Raw genomic sequence first — 19,798 nt, 5'->3', positions numbered from 1 at the left:
GCCGAACAACGTTTCCCGGGACAGCTAATTATACCTAGTATTCCAAATTCCAGAATGTTGTTTATTATTTGGCATTGTAAATGCTGTTTTAATTATGTACCTAATTCGTATAATTTTTTCTACGTGTACATATTTATCAATAAAAGTAATTTTAGCATCAGATTTCGTTTATTACAGAAAATTTCTGCGCAGTCCTTCATAGATTATTTCCGCTAAAACATTAGGTGATCATATTTCTTATTCAATGAGACAAAATAAAACACAAAATAAATCAAATTTGTATTTATTTCCACAATATTACAAAATATAAAGTAAACAATATAAATTAGTAGCTAAAAGCAAATAATTACAGAAACTTATCCTAATGGCACTAATACAATAGAACTTAACTTTGAGCTAGATACGTCCTATGACTAAATTCAATTATTCAATAATATTATAAGTAAAAAGTAGCTAATTAGCCAGACTGTCTTGTTGTCTCTTTCGCTCACGATAGTTGAATCTTGCCATCTCACTTTGACGTCTAATCGTGTGTGCGTTAGTGTGCGGTGTGAAGATCGAATGTTGTGTTGGTCTATCTACATCTTTTTACTTATAATATCATTGACATTATTAAGTTCAAAATATTACAGTAAATACGTATTTCATATTAATTGTCTGTACAGTGATTTTGTGAAAATATATTTTTTAGGCTTGTTTTCGAAGTATTCGAGAAAATTTATATCGATGGTACAAAGTTTAATAACGTATAATTTTTACGCCTCTGGCAAGTTTCGAGATATTGCATTAAAAAAAAAATTATTATAAAAAAAACACATAATATATCCCTTTATAATACTGTAAATATATAGTGAAATATCTAGTACCTACGTATTAACATTTTTAAAATATTATCACTCATGTTTGATATAAGGCAAAGATTACGTAATAAAGTGTAAAGCAATTACTTACTTACAAAAATACAAATATATAAGATATTTAAATGGACGGATTTACAGATCTTAATATGAATCAGCCTTTTACTGTTAAAATACTTATCAATATAAAATTAATTAAAAATTAAGTTCTTAATGACGCTACGTGATATGACAAAAATCTATACATAAGTTGTAAAATGATCACAACTTTCCAACGTATATTTTACTTTCTTTAAAATTTGCCAGAAGTGCCAAACTTTTAAAAATCAAAATCTTTTCACGTATACATATAATAGTTCAAATTTTTTTACAACATTCACGTTAATATCGTGATCGTGAAAAAATATTTAATCTAGTGTGTTTCGTAAAAAAAATGAACTCAAATTAAGGTTCAATTCAACATAATAAGGTGAACTTGAAATCCAACGCACTTGCCACAGATATAAATATACAATACATTCATAGGCAACAATATTTAATCACGCGTGATGCGTTAATTGAAATTTAATCCAACGATCATACAGATAAGGTCCAATTCATCTTCATCCAATCTCAAAACTATTACACTTCAAAACTCAACTTCGCCACAGCAATAAAGTTCACCAACAACTTCTACACTCGAAATTCAATCCAATCACCTTAACAATAAGGTCCAATATAGCATGACAGCGTATGCGTGACGTCATTGACGAACGACGCTAGGCACGTTGCTACTATCACTATTCGATTTGCGACCCTGTTGCTATAGCAATAAGATCTATTATAGCATGATAACGGGTCAACCATCGCGATACTACTGCCACTCGACATGCGACCCTCTTGCTATACCAATAAAGTCTATTATAGCATGATCACGCCAGTACTGCCACTCAATTTGCGACCCTCTTGCTATAGCAATAAGGGTTAATATAGCATGATGGCGCCGTTGAGCTTCTCCTCGAGTGCGGGCGCCGCGTCACGTGCGGGTGTGTCCGCCATTGCACTCAAAATACACACGTTGTTTATGAACGCCGCTATACATGCCGCTACTACTAGCCTGCAAAATAAATATAAAAAATATTAAATCTTATTTTAAAGAGGAATAAAAAATAATCAAGTAAAAACGAATCCGGAGCAAAATGAGCGTTAAAACATTATTTAGTTGGTATTTTTCTCCATCACAGCTGACAAGAAGGCAAGGTCGTGATCAAATGGGTTTTTTTAGCCCCCCTTTACATTTGTAAAACTATAATAATATTTTATTTACAATGTAATCTTACCAAAAAGAGATCCCGAGCTCTGCGGTCATGTCGGAGGACCACTTGTTGGCGAGGTCCTCCTCCGACATGACGTTGTGCTGCAGCCGCAGGAAGAACTCCGTCAGCCACACCGACATCGCGCCCAGGCAGAATAGCACTGAAATAAATTATAATGGTAATGTTAAAACAAATATTTTTTTAACTACCCGCAACATTTTTAGAGGAAAACAATTTATTAAATAGTACAGGCATTGCGCCCAGGCAGAACAGCATTGGAATATGTGTTGGTAATGTAAGAACAAATGTTTTGTTTAAAACTACCCGCAACATTATTTCATATTTGTGGAAACAAACATATTCAATTTAATAATATTTATAATATTGGCTACTATTATAGATAACATTCACTAATAAAATTTAAAACGGACGTTCTTGAAGAATTGATAAGTAGATATAGATTGTCCTTTATTCCATAAAAAATACTTTCACGTTTTAGCGTACATAATATAAAGCTTTTTAGTCCGTTTACCTTTACCCGGTTATAAAAAAAACTAGTACTACTAGTATTAATTCATATCTGATTGGATTACGTCGCAACTTCATCAATATCTACTAATTAACTTTCCTATAATAATTAACAAACGGTAATTAAAACTAGGCTATTATCACTTCAATGGCGTTTCTAAAACACCTTCATTGCATTTACAGATAACTTGAGAACATGAAGGGTTTCTTGTTTATTTTTCTTGTTATAATAAACACCATTTGCTGTAAGTATACGCTGGTTATTCTTAACGTATTATTGTAATTTGTTATGTAATTCATTCGAAACAACTATTGCTAGGAAACTTCCTTGGAATAAGTCAATTTAAACTAAATTTTAAATTAAGCGCCATCTATGAGAAAATAAACGTATTATAAGCAAACTACTACTGTATACAAGTGGGCGTATCTTTACTAGAATTTTAATCAATAAAATTTCTTATTGTAGTAGTGTATCAGGTTATAGGATTGATTTATTTAATTCTAAAATTATAAATAATAATCATTTACTAGACAATCGCCTATTAAAAGCTCGTCAGAATGTCCGAGCGGCGTTGTGTAGATAAAATTGCAACATAAATATGCATTCAAACTAGCAACATATTTCGTTGCAGTAATGTTCAAATTCTATTGTATCGCCTAGTAAGACGCAGAGTTTGGCTTCAGACAATTTTGTGCGTTTTTTAGTCTAGTCCATACTAATATTATAAATGCGAAAGTATCTCTGTCTGTCTGTCTGTTACTCAATCACGCCTAAACTACTGAATCAATTTGCATGAAATTTGGTATGGAGATATTTTGATACCCGAGAAAGGACATAGGCTACCTTTTATTGCGAAATATGTACCACGGGCGAAGCGGCGGACCACTAGAATTGCTTATAAAACAATGTATTGAATGTACATTTTTAGATGTAAAAGCAAACGACGCGAACGGGTTCTCCATCCCCTATAAGCCGTACCACAACTTCACATTCGACTACATTCACCGCGGGACTATGAACATTTCGTCTTGTGGCAAAGAGCTGCTCACTTGCTGGGAGATTATCAGGTAAAGAACTAGCTAGTATTCATGCTAAATATTAGTTAAGTAGTTGATCTGTGAGTGTTTGCTTAGTATATTGAACTGAAAACTGTAAAGTCTTTAAATGTTGTCGATCCTGAAGATATAAGTGAGATTTTTTTTTAGTTTTATTTATTTTTTCTTAATTATATTTTAAACCGACTGCAAAAAAAGGATCTCATTCGGCCGGTATATTTTTTTTGTAAATAATAATTCGTTATGTGCATTCATGTTCGTTCGGTTGCAGACCAGAGAAGATATGCTACAAAGAGAATTACTACGACTCGATATGCGGTGTTCTGCGGCAAGAGTGCAGCGAAATGTTCGGCCCGGTTGACGGTGAATTTATATTATTTTAGTATTTTAATTTTGGATTTCAGATAGAAGCCTTGGTTTTCTTCAGGGCAAATGAATATTGCATTAATTCTTATAATTCTTTATCCGCACCTATGCTAGATCGGTTGCGCTCTGTGGATAAAGCTTATTAAGAAGTATGAGATCATTGAAAGATTTAAACCGTAACAAATAATTATTATACTATCCTTTTTTCACACTTCTATCATTATTTTTCATCAACAATTACCCTCAGAGATCCGCCTCACAATGCCACGGCAACGTCGCGTCGCCACCTACGTAAATGTCCAATTTGGCGGCGTTGCCGTGCCGTCTTAAATGAGTCAAAGCTATGTCTTCTTTACAGACTATGGCCACCTGATGAATTTCTTCGAAATGGTCTGCGAGTACTACCAGCTTCATACAAGAAAATTCTATAGCGACGCTTTTGGACGAGAACTGGGCGAAATACTTGTGAATAATCTGCAGCCGAACGTTACGAATACCACATTGAGTTTTTATATTAAATCGGATAAAAACCCGTAGAGGTTAGATTTGGTTTGAGAATATAAAGAAAATGTATGCCATAATAGAATTGAATAAAACGTTTTATAATTTTACATTTGCCATTTTCAGAAATCTACGAAAATAATAGACCACGAATAGTATTTTTTTGTTACATATTTAAGCACACTACAATGTATTATTGAGTAGTCATTTGTTTCCGTTAAGAGTAGCAATTAATAAAGTCCAGTGTAATTTATTTGTATGTAGGACACTAGTCTTTTTATGCGATATTTAGATATTACAATTAGAATTTTTTTTCCTCAAAAAAGTAACAATTACATAAACTAAGTCGCTAAATGAAACTGTGACATTATAATAGCCGCTTGAGATAATTAATTAGTGTAAAATGAAAGCACGTAATATTCGCCGCTCCGTGGCCCGTGGGAAGGTCGCTACACTTTCTATTGAATACAATTCCTTAATTTATACCGTTTATTATCAACGGATTACGAGTTAATGTAATAGATGTATTACTAAACGATACGCGCCGTGTATTTTTTTTTTCTATTTCTATTATTCTGATTTCTGAACATCTACCTACTTACAAGTATAGTATTTTCATGTGTTTAATTTTACGAGCGTATTATGGACTTTAATCGCGATTTATGCATTAAATTATTTAACCCGACGTTTCGAACATTTTACAGCGAGTATGGTCACGGGGGTACTGACTCGTCAGTCTGTATATAAGTATAAATATGATTTTAAAATTTTCACAACTAATATTACGCATTTGAAAATGTAGGTATATCAGCGCTTATCTATATGCGTGCGTGCTTGCGCGTCTGTATTTATGCGTGTGTGAGCGTATGTACGTGTCTATGTATGTGTATGTATGTGTGTGTGGGGGACACTCACCGGTGGCGCAGTTGCACACGAGCAGCGGCTTGGGCGAGCAGCGCGCGCGCGCGGCCGAGCCGAGCGCGGCCAGCACGCACGCGCCGCCGCTCGCCGCCAGCGCGACCGCCAGCTGCGCCGCCGCGCCGCACCACGCCCAGCGCCGCGCGGGGTGCGTGCCTGACTTTACTGGAAATCGTACAAATACTGCGTGAATATATGAAATCTTGTGGAATAATAGGCAAATAGAAAATAATTTAATAGACAATTGATCGTATTAAGCGGAATTTAAATTACTGAGCTGTTAGAAAACAACAAGTGATACAAACAGTATCAAATACTCTTAGACAAAAAGTTCTGATTGGAATTGGATAATATGAGTCAATAATAACATAGGGAAACAACGATAATGCTAATTGATGAAATAATAATGTTAGTGGAATAAAAATACTCACTACTGAAATCAACGTTCCGCGATCTGTATCCGAAATCCAACTCCTTGTGCCCTTCAAACAAACCGAAGCTTATCCTGCCCATCGACTCTGTGGGGTTAGAAAGCCGTCTTGCCGTCGCGTCCACCCAGTGCTGCGTGCCCAGTGACGCTACAATCAGCGCTATGCACAGGCACGAGCCGAAGAACGTCGCGAAAATCATCGACCGCTTAAACAGGTTGAGCTTCATCTTGCCCAGACTCGAACCCGCTTATCGCAGTTCACTCAGCGGCCGCTAGATGGCGTTGCGTCACTTGTCCTCACGCGAATCTTCTAATCGAGCGTGGGAGACAGTGAAACGGCCATTGTCTGTCATAACAGAGCTTTCCTATGATCTCCCACGGTGAGATTGATGGAAAAGCTGAAACAATGCGAATGTCATGTGTCAAGTCGCTGATGATATGTAAATTGATGCAAATTGCAAACGAACCGAGAACTCGTTTAAACGGTTTGAACTTGAACATTGTGGAGAAAGTTTCCTACTATAGTTATTCGCTTATCACGAAGTAACTATAGGAAATTAAATTATTACAATGCAATGGTATTTGCCATGCATTGGTAAGAATATTTTTATAGCATTTCCATTTATATCAGTATGATAGACATGTAATTAATTATTATTAAAAGTGGTATTAATTAAATGTTTATAATGAATATCGTGAGTTTAATTTCTAGAATTTATGTTTACATTAAAATATTAACCTATCTTCCCACAACATAACATTACATGCAATTATTACCGAATGAATTAAAATAAGTTATGCGACCTATAACTTACAAGTAATCACGTATAATATAATAATTCAATTGCCCTTTAGCTGGCATTCGTACATAAAATATTATTATGAGTTTTAAAAGTTAAACAATTCAACACAGATTATCTAACAATTATTTAAAACAAATGCAACCTAACATTACAATAACGTCGAAAGTAACTGTTTGTCTGTTACGTTTTCACACCTAATTAACTAATTTTGAGAGGTCAAAAACGTTATATTCGCGGGTATGGGGAGCCAATAATTGAAATATACGAGTGAATCTGGCCGTAGTGAATCGGTTAAAATCCCCAAAGAATTTATCAGTAAGTTTTTTATCGAGTGAGTTGCATATTATGTGGTTCGCTCTGTAGCGATAACGGGTTGAAGTAATATGTGTTAAGGATTACCTTCTAATATATAAATTATGTGTGTATAATAATACACACGTTCTTTTTATGTATTGGGACAACCCATGGGTTGCATGCGAAACCGGGGCAAGCAATTGTGCGAAACAAATTAAATACTTTATAAGACAACAACATACATGAGCATGTGCACTAACATTTTCCCTATGTTATGACTTATGACTAAGTTATTCAATCAGCCTACATATCAATGGGTCGCTTGTAACCGGCGCCCGACATTCCTAGTATCGGAAGACCGACCGGTCTATCTACGTATCTATCTAGTATCTACCTATCTTGCTATCTATCTATCTATCTAGGTTGTCTTATTTCATCATAGATTTCACCTCTCATGTTTTATTTAGCACTGCATGTACGTGTGTAATGTACCGATTTGAACATGCTTATTGAATCTGGTTGGTTGTGAAATAGGTTAGTCTGGTCGTGTAGACGGGTTTTGAATGAGCTGAGAATTTATAACGTGACATAATATGTATTTAGAGTGTTATAATAGTAGATTGTTGCAAATATCAAAATACGATCATGGCTACGTAGTTAAACTTCAATACATAAATAGATTACCTATGTTACATAATGTATGAAGATACGTAAATATTTAAAAACAACAATGAATTCTGCAACAAATACTATTCACACTAACTGGTGGGTTTAACTTTGTCATACAGAAATTTAAAACCATTCTATTGAATGCTTTATTAACGAAATAAATAAACAAATTTATAACCATAGGTAATTTCAGCCGAAATAAATATAAAATATAAGTAAGAGTGATAACTATAGCATATTCAGACAGGAAAATTACACGATTCTGTTTACAAAATATAACAAACGTTTCCTTACACCGGAAGTATTTAAAGCGCAATCTGAGCGGCAATTTAAAAGCCTTCTTATGACGAAAATTGTGATCTTTACATAAATAAGTACTATTCCTCAGAAATTCAACAACCAACATCATGTTTATTGTTTACATTTAGCGAACGTACACCTTTATTAAAACTAATTTTACAAACAGCGTAATCTAGAGAGTGTTTAGTGAAAATTTTACTATTGACTTACTCGCTTTAGTAATATTATAATATATGTACTACTCACTAATACTTCACCACTACCACCATATAAAAAAAACTCGACGTAATTAAAAAAAAGTATTTATTTTATAGTTAGATATAACTCACTATTAACACATAAATCTACATCCCACTCACACACATAACAAACATCACAATCGAAACTTCTAGAACTAATCACAAAGTACACAAAAACGTCCAAAACACATCGTCATTTGGCAGATACCGTCACGTGGGGTGAGCACCGCTGACCACCTGTCGACTGACGAAAGGACGGTCTATGGTCATGTACCATACAGTTCCCCTGCAGTCTACACATCACTTCACACATACATATTTGTTTGGAGGGTCATAATAATTAATAACGTGACGTCCTTGCTTCTTCTAATTTTTTAATTACACAATTAAAATAACACATTAAAATATATTGTTGACTAGCTGTCCTGGCAAAAGTTCTTCTGCCTTACTCTAATCATAGATAGATGTTGTCCGATTCAAAGACCTACCCGATATGAAAAATTTCCATGATTGGTCAAGCCATTTCGGAGCAGTTTAACTTCAAAAACCACGATACGAGAATTTTAATAATATATTGGACAAATGCTTAAAAAAATATTTATAACAAACCATACCTACTATTCAACATATTATTTATCTATTCCCACTGCAAGATGTTGTTATGAGGTTGTATTTAGGCTTAAAATTAAACAAGATTATCTACAAAAATATTCATGATATTCACAAATGGCAAAAAATATATTATGAGAGAACTGCGTATATCTAATAGCCGTGAAATGACGCACTAAGCTTTTCAGAATATCTGCGTACATGACTTAAATAATATATTAAAGTTACTTCAATACCTCTAGGATATTAATTTTAAAATAGGGCAGAAAAATTTAAATATACACAGAAAAATGTATCAATCGATAATAATCCATCCCAATATTACAAAGGTGAAAGTCGGTACGTTTGATTGAACGTTCTTTATTCAATCACGCAGAAACAATTACACAAATTGGGGTGAAATCTCTCTCCGGAGTAGTTCGTTTGATTATATAGAATCGTGTGCACCTACTGGCTTTATTATCCTTCAATAAAACCATTTCTGTTACACTGTACTTTACATAGTTACTAATAGACCGGGAGATACTGACACAAAATTTCGAGTCATTTGTAACAAGGATGGCGCTTCTACAGGGGTCTTAGTACGCAATGACAAAAAGAAAAATGATGGTGTGAACGCTGGTACCGGTGGCTTAGTCGCGTGGGCGTTTGTCGAACTCGTCGGAAAAATAGCGAAAGTCAAACGATTTGTAACACAAAAATTTTAGAATTTACCGATAGCCCATAAAAAAGTAGTAGGCGGTAGTGTCATGCCATACTTTTCCGGTGTGACTTACAGCCCGCCATACCGACGCGAATGTGTTGATTTAAATAAAACAATCATTCAACCATTTGTACCAGGCTAACTTTTGCACAGGTAACTATCGTCGTGCAGCCATTTACGAAAATCGCCATGCCATACTTTTCGGACGATTCCAAATGGTCGCCATACCGCCGAAAATCTGCAAAAAAATTTTATTTCGCCAAACTTTTTGTACCAGTATTGCATTTGGATTTTTGGAGAGTATTTGATAAAATGTGACCATTATTATATTTGCCATACTTCTAGTAGGGGGAAAAAGTGCTGTTATACTTGAAAACTTAATTTATTATTAATTTATATAAGTGAAGATTTCCAACACTTAGATCTTTGAAATTTTGTATTTATATTTGTTGATCCTCAAACTTACAGGAAAAATAAGTGCCATACTGTTACAAATCGTTTGACTTTCGCTATTTTCCGACGAGTTCGATTAACGCCCACGCGACTAAGCCGCCGGTACCAGCGTTCACGCCATCGTTTTTCTTTTTGTCATTGCGTACTAAGACCCCTGTAGAACCGCCATCCTGTTACAAATGACTCGAAATTTTGTGTCAGTATCTCCCGGTCTATAAATTGGAGCCGCTTAATAAAGAAGCTATAGGTAAGCGCTTGATTGTTAAGTTTAAGCTGCGAAATTGTACTAGACTGAACCTACTGTCTGCTCCTAGCACATGTCTTAGCCGATAGCTTTCCTCGAAAAATTGACTATCTAATAGTGATTTTTTTTTAATCGGATCTGTGCGTGGTACCACATATAAGCGCGTTCAAGCAAACAAACACTTCAGGTTTATAATATTAGTACTATTTAGTTACAGATAGAATTGAGAGCCTACGTCATATATACTTTTGCTTTTATCAGCACATTTAATGAGCGCTCTATAATTCGGCTCAGACTCACGAATATAATAAGAACAGTGATAGCATTGAAAAGTAAAAGGAAAGTGCTTGTCGGCTTGCATTTACAATGTGGCATTTGTTTAATGTATGTACATATTTAAATGTTACACACCTAGCAGAATACTACGTGAGATATTATTATTATAGTGGATACTTTGAATATTACCTTCTAACTTCTTTAAGGCGATTTTTTTAAACTTTGTCGTCAAAAGTTATCCTTACATTGTAATATCAACATTGCAGTCATGTCAAAAATTATAACAAGACAACCGTAACTATACAGCACCAAGCAGCCAAAAAACGGTAGTGAATCTACGCACCAACAACCTTACTACGCTTTTAAATGCTAAAGAAAGTACACACTACAAACAACCACATCATTTTAACTCGTCCAAAACATACAAAGTATGTATGTATATGCTTCCGGCAGCCAATGCCGTCAAGCATGAGAGCCCCCGTGGTCCAACCACCTCGACGACCAGCTTGGCAAGTGTGAAGGTTAATCTTGTTGGTAAACTTATGTTAATCTAGTGATAATTCTGTTACGATAGTGTAAAATGCAATAGTGTCAGCATTGACATCTTTCGTGTGGTTAAGGTTATATTATATCAAACTTGTGTTTTTGGTTGTGCCGACACATGAGCCGAGTTGAGTTTTAAGGTGTCGTTTAATGTTTTAAAATAAATGTGAGACTTGGTTTAATATACAATCCTGAATGGTTAACATTATACAACAATTAGGTACGAAAGGAAATTATTAGGAAAAACCGACAAGAATGTAGGTTTGGCCATCGTTTTCTTTGGCTTATTTTTTTAAACATATCAAGTGTTGATGACACATACCCCAGGTAATATTTATTAATAATCTTGAAGGCTTTAAAACGTTTAATTTAACACCACCTGCCTGTAACACTAACCTGCTAACCACAGTCTAGGCAAGGGCAGTTACCAACGACCTTTACATATTAAATTGACAATGTAATAACTTGATGCGTGCAACCACTGTGTGCGTATGTTTACGCAAATTACAAGGTAAAAGGAAAAGTGATTTAATTATTTATAATACATATTAGGTTAAATAATCATTAACCGAGACACCTTTTTAACGATAACATACATAGAATCTATCGAGCCATTTAAATATAGAGAAATAAAGAACATCAGTAAAAATTATGTTCATCAGGAATTTAATAGCATAAACTGAAGTATATTTTAATTTTGCTTATGTTACTGCGGAAAAACTAGATCGAAATGTTCTTACATAAATACCTAGGATATGTGCGCTAAATTACCTAAAACATATGAAATGAATAAATAAAATGAACACAAAATCCTTCCTCTATAATAACTTTTCTAACTAAATCTAGATTCAATTGTAATCGAGTAAAGCCAGCATAAAAGCTTGTATGTATGTCGATCGAATACGCAAATATGCGGGTCATATCACAATGTGTGAACTAGATAACGCTTGCATTGTAATCCGTTGCAGTCACGTTGTAAATGTGCATTATTTTACATATTGTAAAATGTATAGATGGATTAATTGAAAGAATCAATTATAATGATACAATTAATAATTGTGAAGAATAAAAATCAGTAACAAGAATGGTATTTTGGTCTGCGTGAATGTAATAAAGTAAAAAACAAACTAACAGAGACTTTTGCATCCATAATAATTCATCATGATTTTGTGTTATTGCGATTTCTTTGAATTTTCTTCCCTCAGCTAAAAGACGAACAAAACCAGGAAAAGCAACAGCCAAAATATAGTTGGTTTTGAAAACAATAAACAATTATTATTTATACAAGGTAATCATTACCGAATCGAATGTACATTCACAGAAACAGTTATTCATTGAAAAGCTCCAAAGTGGCTCCAAACTATAACTGTAAATTTTATTGTTATTGCATTTTGTTGAACGCTCAAGGCAATGAATGGAGTTTACTAATTCTATAATATGCATAAAATATAATACGTATTATGCATCTGTTATTATTAAAATATCACCAGTTTGAAAATTTGGACAAATAGGAATACAAGCTTCTTTTCTTGCTTTAATAAGTGGGTATATATTTAATAACTTTTTTGGTTGATTTTTTTTTTTTGATAATTGTTATAGGAAAACATCTAAGGTCACAAATTGATAACTACTAGGGCGAAATCAAATAAATATATAATAACAGATATTAGCTCAAGATCACGTATCCAATCACTATGCACGAGATCTTTATGAGACAGTAATAAATCTATAAATTTTACTCGCTGTGTCCTGCCGTTTCAACCGCAGAACAACGCCACAGTTTTCCATTATTTCAATCCATCATTGATGGCCAGGGATTTATTTCATTTTCTAGTACTATACCTTGCACTCCGAGTAGGTTTTCAACTATTTTGCATTGTATGTATATAGTGTATGTATATCATAGCCAAATTGCGCTTATTGTATGATTTATTGTTGATTTTTTTATGAATATTGAATACTATAACTCAATATGGATTGTTATTGCTTAACCAAGTGTTAATTACTAACAGTGATTACAATTGAAACATTACCCAAACTGGTTTAACCAATATTAATCGATACATTTAAAAATGCATTAAATTTTATTTATAAACTAATGTTACCAAGAAAATCATGCTTACCGAAATAATAATTGTTAATGATTGAAGATAACTACTCACATCGAATTTTAACATAACAAATAACAATGAGTTCTACCATGTCTATCATGAACGCTAATCTTGGAAGATTAAATGGATTAATGTTTATTTTTCTTTCCCGCATAAACTAGAAAGAGATAATCTTATCTGTATTAGCACACAGGTGACAGGATTACCATGCGAGTGAATCTACGAGCTGAAGCACTAACTTCACTAACTACTTAATCAACTAATAGTATAACTGCCTTCTCTTGAACTCTGGTTAAACAGAGATTCTATACACGACCTCCATATTCTTAATTGAGTTAAAAAGAAACTGTATTTGTTAAACTGTTATATCTAACCGACAGTTAACTTGCCGCGGTTAATTGATCCGTTACAATGCGTAACGTTGTTATGTTAACCGACTTCAAAAAGGTTAGCCATTCGATACGTGTACTTTCTGAGTTATTTGCTATGTAATTTATTAAAGGCAATTATTTTCAAGTATATATTGAATACACGATTTCTGAGTGTTTGTTTATAAATAAATTGCTTTTTAAGTGCATTCATTAACGGTAGAACTTGTTTAATTAAAATCACTGTTAAATTAAGCAATTACCGCAAATACGATTGATTGTATCGTACAATTCAAGAATACTTATATGTATCAGACAAGCACATAGTATGTAGGTATTTACTATATTTATGGTAATTTTATGCAGAGGTCAATTTCTATGAAAATGAATTCAATTTTGCACTTCACAAAAAGCCCTGAAAGACATTTTTAGCAATTTCATGAATATCTTCAACATGGTAGCTATCACAGAGAGAGTTTGATCGAATGTGACCGAAATGGTAATAAAATCAAGCCTTCACTTTTGCTGCACCATAATTTCGAATAGATTCCCTATCTACATCTACACTAATATTATAAAGAGGAAAACTTTGTTTGTTTGTTTGTTTGTTTGATTGTAATGAATAGGTTCATAAACTACTGGACCGATTTTAAAAATTCTTTCACCATTCGAAAGCTACATTATCCACGAGTAACATAGGCTAGGTTTTATCCCGGAAATCCCACGGGAACGGGAACTATGCGGGTTTTTCTTTGAAAACGCGGGCGAAGCCGCAGGCGGAAAGCTAGTATATCATAACTATACATTATAAAAAGCTGAAATTACACCCATTGTCTCCAACACACGACAATATTATCATAAGCAAAATATTCAATGCGCAATTGTTTTCACCGTCGCGTTGGGTCGTCGCAAGAAATATTTCGGGCATAGAAAATTATGCACTTTCGATTGTGAGCGTGGCTACCATTTAAATGTGCCTAATCGTCTCGATTTTCGTTTTCACTCATTACATTGTAAACTATTATATAAATTGCGGTTTGTGGTAGTATGTAGGTATCGCGTAACTTCCTCCTGTTTCGTTTATTTGTTATAAATTGTACCTATATTATGTATTTATAATCATACCTTATCACGCAATAGATGCTACATCCACTTATTATTATAGAAAAAAACTAAGGATTCATTAGTTACGGCATTTTTTTAAAAAAAGGTAGGTGTAACTAGTTACCTAAAATTTGGATAATTGTTGAATTAAGTTAATTGTTAACTTATGGTACGGGAGCTATTAACGTTTTAAAAAAAGTCATTTTAGTATAGTTGGGTTTTCGATATACTGTTTCTCTTGCTATTTCGGTTAGAGTCCGCGCTGTCTGGCTGGCGGTAGTGGTTGCGTTTATTAGTGCGCACAGGAAAATATCCGTAATTTAAAGTCATTTATTAACGCGTAATTTTTAATCTTTTGCCTTTAGATAGATCCATCAGACATAAATTTGTTATTGCAAGATGTTTTTTTCGTTGTTAAATAGGTGCCATACGCAATTTTTTATTTCAAAATCATTAAAATGTCATCGAAATAAGTGAAATTACATCAATTTGATTGATTGAATTACATCAAGCTGATTGGTTGAACTCTGCTCCAGAGCAGAGTTCAACCAATCAGCTGTCAAAGCGGAACTTACAAGTTTGCGCCGCGGCCGCGGCTGCGCTCGCTCACGTAACAAACCGGTCCAAGCGGAACGATTCGCATGAATTCTATTGACATAATTATATGTTTAGCATAATATTATAACATTTCTTATGACCTTCGTAATGCAAATTTTAGGCAAGGCTCGATGTTTTAGATTTATGCTAATCGGATGACGGATTCACTGCTGCCTTAGTACGTAGTTGAAGTAAATAAAAAACCTTTATGTACTTAGATATACATAGGTATACCGTATAAGTGAATTTCATAACACCTATAATTAAGAAATAATAACTCCTTCCTAAGTAAGTACATAAGTAGATACCTAACTTTGTGATGTTTCATATCCGTAGGAAATTGCATGCAAATAATAGACAATGAATTATGTTTAATATCACTTGAAGAATGACGTGATTCAAATAATATGTACATTGGTGGAACGAAAATGTTTATTTTAATGATAAGTAGGTTTTTATGGAGCCTTCAATCATTAAAAACAAACTTGTTATTCATTTTCATTTTCAATGACCGAAATCTTTAGATACTTTTTATTGTAGTAATATTTCGATTGGATTACAACATTAAGTAAATAAAAAACTAAGTATATAGTATATACCAGATTTTACATGTGCCTATGTGTTTTTAGTTTTTACCGACCATTATTATAAATTAATGTAAAACTACCTACCTACATAGGTACTTGACGTAAAGTTTCAAGAACAGCTGATAACAAGAAAAGCAGATGCGAACGTAACCTCCAGAATATCACTACATAGTATAAAACAAAGTCGCTTTTTCTGTCCCTATGTCCCTATGTCCTTATGTCCCTTTGTATGATTAAATCTTTAAAACTACGCAACGGATTTTGATGCGGTTTTTTTAATAGATAGAGTGATTCAAGAGGAAGGTTTTAGTATATAATTTATTAGGTTTTAGACAAAGCGGGCGAAGCCGCGGGCGGTAAGCTAGTTTATCAATACATTACTCAAGTCGGAAATACCAGACCACTTAAATGACTGATAAAGTTATAAATATCAATTATTATTTTTAACAAAAACGAAAGCGTCTTCAAATTGTCAGAACTAGATCATTAAATCGAACCACACGAACTACGAACGAATAAGCTTTCAAATAAAAGACGATTCGTCAATATCGGTTCACCCAATCGAAAGTTCTGAGGTATCAAACACAAAATTGTAAAATGAAACCTCTTTTTTAAAGTCGTTTGACAAATGTCACACTCTCCGATGTAAGTGAAACCTAATCCCGTCTTGTGCTTAAATATGATATAAGTTATAGTTATGCAATGCCATTGTAACCAGAACAATGGTGTGTCAAAGTTGGGTCGTTTTACATTTACGCCATTTTACGTAGGAAGCGGAAGGGCCGAGTGAATGTTGCCAAAGTTTAAACAAACGGCACTTTGTTTTGTATCGTTTTAGGAAAGATTTGTTTTGTTCTAGTGAGAATTCTGTGAGATGACTAAGATGTGAGACCGAAAAAGTTTAAATGGGCAATTGAAACCTACGGTTACGTAATTTAGCGGATATCATGAAGTTTAATTGTTATTTGTTAGTCATATTAATTCGAACTTTCGTTACGTTAACTTACAAATTTCGTATTTAAACTGCTTCACTCTCTAATAAAACAATCTTGAGGAAATCCGATTCAAAGCTAGAACCTTTCCTTTCGAAGTCCAAGGTCATGATTATAGGTAACTGTTACGTTCTGCCCTGCGTCTCGACATAACATCATACATTTTGCGTGAAAGTCGGTGAAACGCGAGCCCATATTATATGAACGTGTAGAAATTAACTGAGATTTAATTACTCAATTGTACTCGTTTCGCTATGGGAGTGTGTCATAATTGTGTGAGAAGATAATAGCTTTGGATTTTAAATTATTGGTTGCAATGTGTTTATTGGAAGATTCGAGATCGTCATTATGGTTACACGATTTTACGAAACAATAAGTTCTACCCTACACTTAAAAAAAATTTCTTTTTGCTTGGTTTTTATGAAAGAATAATCTTTTTTTGTCTTTAACTAATATTTAAATTGTTTTTAGTGTTCTAACACACTTGAATTTAGTTAGTTTCTGTAGCAAAATTAGTTTGAGTTATTCACACAAGCTAAAATAGTACAAGTTTTACAATTTAAACATTCAACTAAATACAGTGGACACTACATAATAATTACTAATTAGTAATTACCCACGATTGTAGTTAACAACATTAACTATTTGTTTTTTAACGAGATTAAGATAAATAAGGTAGATACAGAGCTTAACCTACATTTTGTTTCAAATTAGGTGAATAATTGCTTACATATTGGTTTTACAAATACTTCTAAAAAATAAAGACTTAAAAAAATCTATTAAATGCTAATATTTAAGAAATAATTTGGAAAATCCAAAAGTGCACGCCTCATAATTTTTTTTTAATAATTATTTATTAATTATTATTTTTGTTTATTTAATAACAATTAAACCACATCGAATCAGACCCTGAAAAATGAAAGGGTTCTATTCCTGAGCATACTCAACCGTAAGAGAAAAAAAAAGACTCGATTAGTAAAGTATTTCGGTCGCTATCGTGTTAACAAGAAAATCCTCCGCACATACAGACACACGGACGTCCAAGACAGAACTTTTTTAAACTGTTTTTTAACTAGTTTAAATAACAAAAATGACATCAAAAATATCATGAATGTTAAAAATAGTATTTTTTCTTAATATGTGTGTGTATGTATTATCTTACAAGTGCAATGTATGATACATAAAGACATTTTAAGTTTGAAAAATCAGATGTTTTACGCGAAGTGACAGTAGTACCCACCTCAACGCTTCGCTTATGAGGCGTGCAAAAATAAAGTACCTAGTAAGTATAATGACTAACTATAGGAAATGTTTAATGACTAATTATAGGAAATTTCTGGTTTCAATCAGGCTTACTAACATAGTCCAGAAAGTCTTAATTTCTATAATTAATATAACATCTATTTATCAGCATGTAACACAAACACATACATTATTACTATAAGTCATCAATAGCGATTAACAAATAAACGTATCTAAGTTGAGACAGCTTTCAGTGAAGAATTACAAATCGTAAAAGAGTATCAAGTTTTAAAAGATCAGTATCACAATGAAGCAACTTATTGTTATGTGTTGAAACTGTGTGAGCCGTAACATAGCTAGTCATCTGTTACATTGAAATATTCTAGTGTCGTAACTTGATTTTTTTATTGGTCGAAAGATTATAGTTTAGGATACTTCTTTCTATGATAATAGAGTAGGGATATCTCTATGGGTCTAATATAATAGAGGGAATTGTTAATTTCCTCCAGCAATCAGTTTATAATGTTGTTAATGATGACTATGCGAGTGGTTAAGTTTCAGTGCCGTAATATTAAATGGCCAGATATCATTTCATATGATTAATTAATAAAAGCCAAGGCTCATAAAGAAAGATCATTTATTTTACAGAGAAACTATATACATATATATATATATATATATATATATATATATATATATATATTTTGATTATCCAAATCAGCTCTCATCCCATGTATCTATTTACTTTTAAATGCAAAACTATTAGTAAGTAACTACTTAGTTAGTTAATAACTAATTAGAAACACACTCACAAATTTCACTACATTTCATAACAATATTAATAAGTACTGATTTCATCATCAAATAATTAAATTATTTTCGTACGTTAACTTAAAAATACTCATACTAATTAATTTGTTTCTTTTTCATAATAGAAGTAAAAAAAACCTAATATTACTGATTTGATTATCACTGATTTAAATGAGATAACTTTGATAACTTTTAATTGTTATAGTATTTTTCCCTATATGCACAGGATATCACTAGGAATAATTGATCCAAAACTATTGAAATAAAAGATTAAAATATGTATCTAGAAAACAAGAATATATCTATAAACATTAAATATATCGATAAAGTTTTATAAATATAAACTCCTACAAATCGCTCAAAGTTCAAAATCCAAAAGGTCGCATAATTTTAATAATTAACTTTTTTTTCAGAAAAACAAAATTCTTACCTCCCAAGTTAAAACAAACTTGTCCGTCGGCCTTGTTTCAATTTTGAACAGGATATGGACGTTTCTTAGTTATATTTATACACCAAACACAGATAGCTTCTTAATATGGATTACAATTTTATTTCTTTTTAAAGTTTATCACACATTTATTCACTTTAAACACTATAAAATCGAAACTTAAAAATAATAATTTCGTAGCGCGTATGATGATGTCAATTCTGTCGACGACAGATTACAAATGACATTTGCGTCACGTTCAGAAAATGAAATCGACAACTGTCAAAGTCAAACAAACCACAAAGATTTCAGTTGGATCGGGAGTTGCCATACTAATGTCATTTTTTTATCTATACTAATAATATTATAAAGAGGAAAGGTTTGTAATTATGTATGTATGTATGTATGGTTTTCACGCATAATCTACTGGACCGATTTCAAAAATTCTTTCACCATTAGAAAGCTGCATCTTCACT

At 32.9% G+C, this 19,798-nt stretch overlaps 2 protein-coding genes across 5 annotated transcripts; one reads left to right on the top strand and one right to left on the bottom strand.

The window, feature by feature from the left end:
• Positions 1-267: 267 nt before the first annotated feature.
• Positions 268-19,579, bottom strand: LOC149477825 (uncharacterized). 4 transcript variants are annotated; one of them, XR_016317477.1, is made up of 6 exons: positions 19,326-19,579; positions 5,953-6,349; positions 5,519-5,686; positions 2,177-2,312; positions 1,653-1,953; positions 268-1,615 (listed from the first exon to the last, which is right to left on the bottom strand). XR_016317477.1 is itself a non-coding variant. In XM_089709797.1 (5 exons), the coding sequence occupies exons 2-5, from the start codon at positions 6,176-6,178 to the stop codon at positions 1,821-1,823; spliced, it is 663 nt and encodes a 220-aa protein (XP_089565923.1). In that variant the 5' UTR covers positions 6,179-6,349; positions 19,326-19,579; the 3' UTR covers positions 268-1,820. The 4 variants fall into 4 exon arrangements, 3 of the variants coding, with proteins under 3 accessions (XP_089565923.1, XP_089565924.1, XP_089565925.1); XM_089709797.1 differs by having other exon boundaries at positions 268-1,953; XM_089709798.1 differs by lacking the exon at positions 19,326-19,579 and adding an exon at positions 8,264-8,503 and having other exon boundaries at positions 268-1,953.
• On the top strand, positions 3,365-4,804 carry LOC149477826 (uncharacterized). Its single transcript, XM_089709803.1, has 3 exons — positions 3,365-3,748; positions 4,008-4,099; positions 4,461-4,804. Exons 1-3 carry the CDS (start codon positions 3,540-3,542, stop codon positions 4,637-4,639), a joined length of 480 nt encoding a protein of 159 aa, XP_089565929.1. The 5' UTR covers positions 3,365-3,539; the 3' UTR covers positions 4,640-4,804.
• Positions 19,580-19,798: the final 219 nt, after the last annotated feature.

The sequence above is a fragment of the Colias philodice genome, chromosome 23, assembly GCF_061535455.1.
Source record: "Colias philodice isolate Cphi_HAF_F1 chromosome 23, ilColPhil1 Martin Lab GWU primary, whole genome shotgun sequence".
Classification (NCBI taxonomy): Eukaryota; Metazoa; Arthropoda; class Insecta; order Lepidoptera; family Pieridae; genus Colias; species Colias philodice.
Note: the sequence above shows the minus strand (reverse complement) of the source record. Positions and strands in the feature narration are given on the sequence as shown.

What these genes read in the sequence shown, in the direction of transcription:
- LOC149477826 (XM_089709803.1), top strand. Translation starts at nt 3,540, where the DNA reads ATGTACCACGGGCGAAGCGGCGGACCACTAGAATTGCTTATAAAACAA. An exon ending in ACTTGCTGGGAGATTATCAG is followed by an intron (nt 3,749 to 4,007) that starts GTAAAGAACTAG and finishes GTTCGGTTGCAG; the next exon opens with ACCAGAGAAGATATGCTACA. An exon ending in AATGTTCGGCCCGGTTGACG is followed by an intron (nt 4,100 to 4,460) that starts GTGAATTTATAT and finishes TCTTCTTTACAG; the next exon opens with ACTATGGCCACCTGATGAAT.
- LOC149477825 (XM_089709797.1), bottom strand. Translation starts at nt 6,178, where the DNA reads ATGAAGCTCAACCTGTTTAAGCGGTCGATGATTTTCGCGACGTTCTTC. An exon ending in CGTGTGCAACTGCGCCACCG is followed by an intron (nt 2,313 to 5,518) that starts GTGAGTGTCCCC and finishes AATTTATTTCAG; the next exon opens with TGCTATTCTGCCTGGGCGCG. An exon ending in GAGCTCGGGATCTCTTTTTG is followed by an intron (nt 1,954 to 2,176) that starts GTAAGATTACAT and finishes TTTATTTTGCAG; the next exon opens with GCTAGTAGTAGCGGCATGTA.